This window comes from Cyprinodon variegatus, unplaced genomic scaffold (genome assembly GCF_000732505.1).
Source record: "Cyprinodon variegatus isolate N-32 unplaced genomic scaffold, C_variegatus-1.0 Scaffold4240, whole genome shotgun sequence".
NCBI classification, from domain to species: Eukaryota; Metazoa; Chordata; class Actinopteri; order Cyprinodontiformes; family Cyprinodontidae; genus Cyprinodon; species Cyprinodon variegatus.
This window is the reverse complement of record NW_015154693.1, coordinates 1-1203: the sequence shown is the minus strand read 5'-3', so window position 1 is coordinate 1203 and position 1203 is coordinate 1. Positions and strand designations below refer to the sequence as shown.

The following is a 1203-nucleotide window of genomic DNA, read 5'->3' as shown; positions in this document are numbered from 1 at the left end:
GCAGGAAAAAGTCAGCGGGAAGCAGTCAGCCGTAGGCAGACAGTGGGAAGCAGACATCGGGAAGCAGGAAGCAGTCAGTAGGAAGCAGACAGTGGAAAGCAGTGGAGCCACCAGGGCATAGCTTGTTCAACACTGGCAGCAGAGATTACATTAACAGGAGAAATGTTGTACAGCCCATGATGCCGGTCCATCCTGGTCCCTACAGCCCACCCACCCCCCGCCCGCAGCTGCTAAATGACCGCTCACAGCTGAACCTTCATCTGCACCAGCGCCGTTAGCTGGGATGCTAACCGGTTAGCATCGGCTAACGGGTTGTGTTTACCTTGGACTTGGAGCAGGTGACGGAGCGCAGCGCTCCGAAGAAGATGGGCAGCAGGGCCATGAGCACCAGGCTGCCGTAGGCCAGCGCCGTCCCCTCCGGAGTGGCCACGAACTTAGCCGAGGCGTTCACCGCTTCGGTCCCGTTAGAGTCCGAGGCGTTCAGCGCGGCTTCTGCTTCTGCCATGATGGGTCTATTCAGAGGTTCTGCTGGAGATGTTCCGAGGCCGAGAAATGAGGCTCCTTCATCTACCGGAGCTCAGGAAGGACACGTTTCCTAAAGCAGAGAGCAGGCGATGCACAGGAGGGCTCACTCTGACGCGTTTCCGGAACCTCAGGAAGGCCACGTCTGCTAAAGAAGACTTCTTTAAGGAGGTCTCACTCTGATCTATATCCTAAAACCAAATGCAGCCACCTGGAGAGCACAGTGAGACCTCTCCTCATTTCACCAGCTCTAGATCTATGATGGAGGGAAGCTGCTTAGAGGAAGAACGCTCTCTGGATGACAGCGGTCTATAATAACGGACAGCTTAAAGGGGAACGCAGTTTTTATTTACATTGGGTCCTTGATTTTCCGTTATTCCATCATGTTCTTCTCACCCATATGAGTTTTATTGGAGGCTTTGTTAACAAGATCCAGAGAAGGGAAATGATGGCAGCAGGTCACCGCTGATAGTTAGAATGGCCGCTCATTCCACCTCCTCTCAGGTGCTACAGGTGTCAGCGCTACGCACACCTGGCAGCAGCTTTTTGTTCAAAATGCAGAGAAGAACCCAGAATGGAAGAATGTAGGGAAGAAAGGTGCTGCAGCTGCGGAGGAAGCACAGTTAACTGGAGGATGGGAGGAGAGAGAGAAAGCAGGTTAGAAGTACAACAACTAGAAGC

At 53.3% G+C, this 1203-nt stretch overlaps 1 protein-coding gene across 1 annotated transcript in view; it reads right to left on the bottom strand.

Annotated features, from left to right (window-relative positions):
• LOC107081332 (minor histocompatibility antigen H13-like) overlaps window positions 1–647 on the bottom strand; it is a gene marked incomplete at its 3' end in the record, with an annotated part of 3350 nt that extends 2703 nt beyond the window's left edge. The window contains exon 1 of the mRNA XM_015369529.1: window positions 323–647. Coding sequence (XP_015225015.1) covers window positions 323–505 — 183 coding nt within the window. The remainder of the gene's footprint in view (window positions 1–322) is intronic.
• Between the last annotated feature and the right edge of the window lie 556 nt (window positions 648–1203).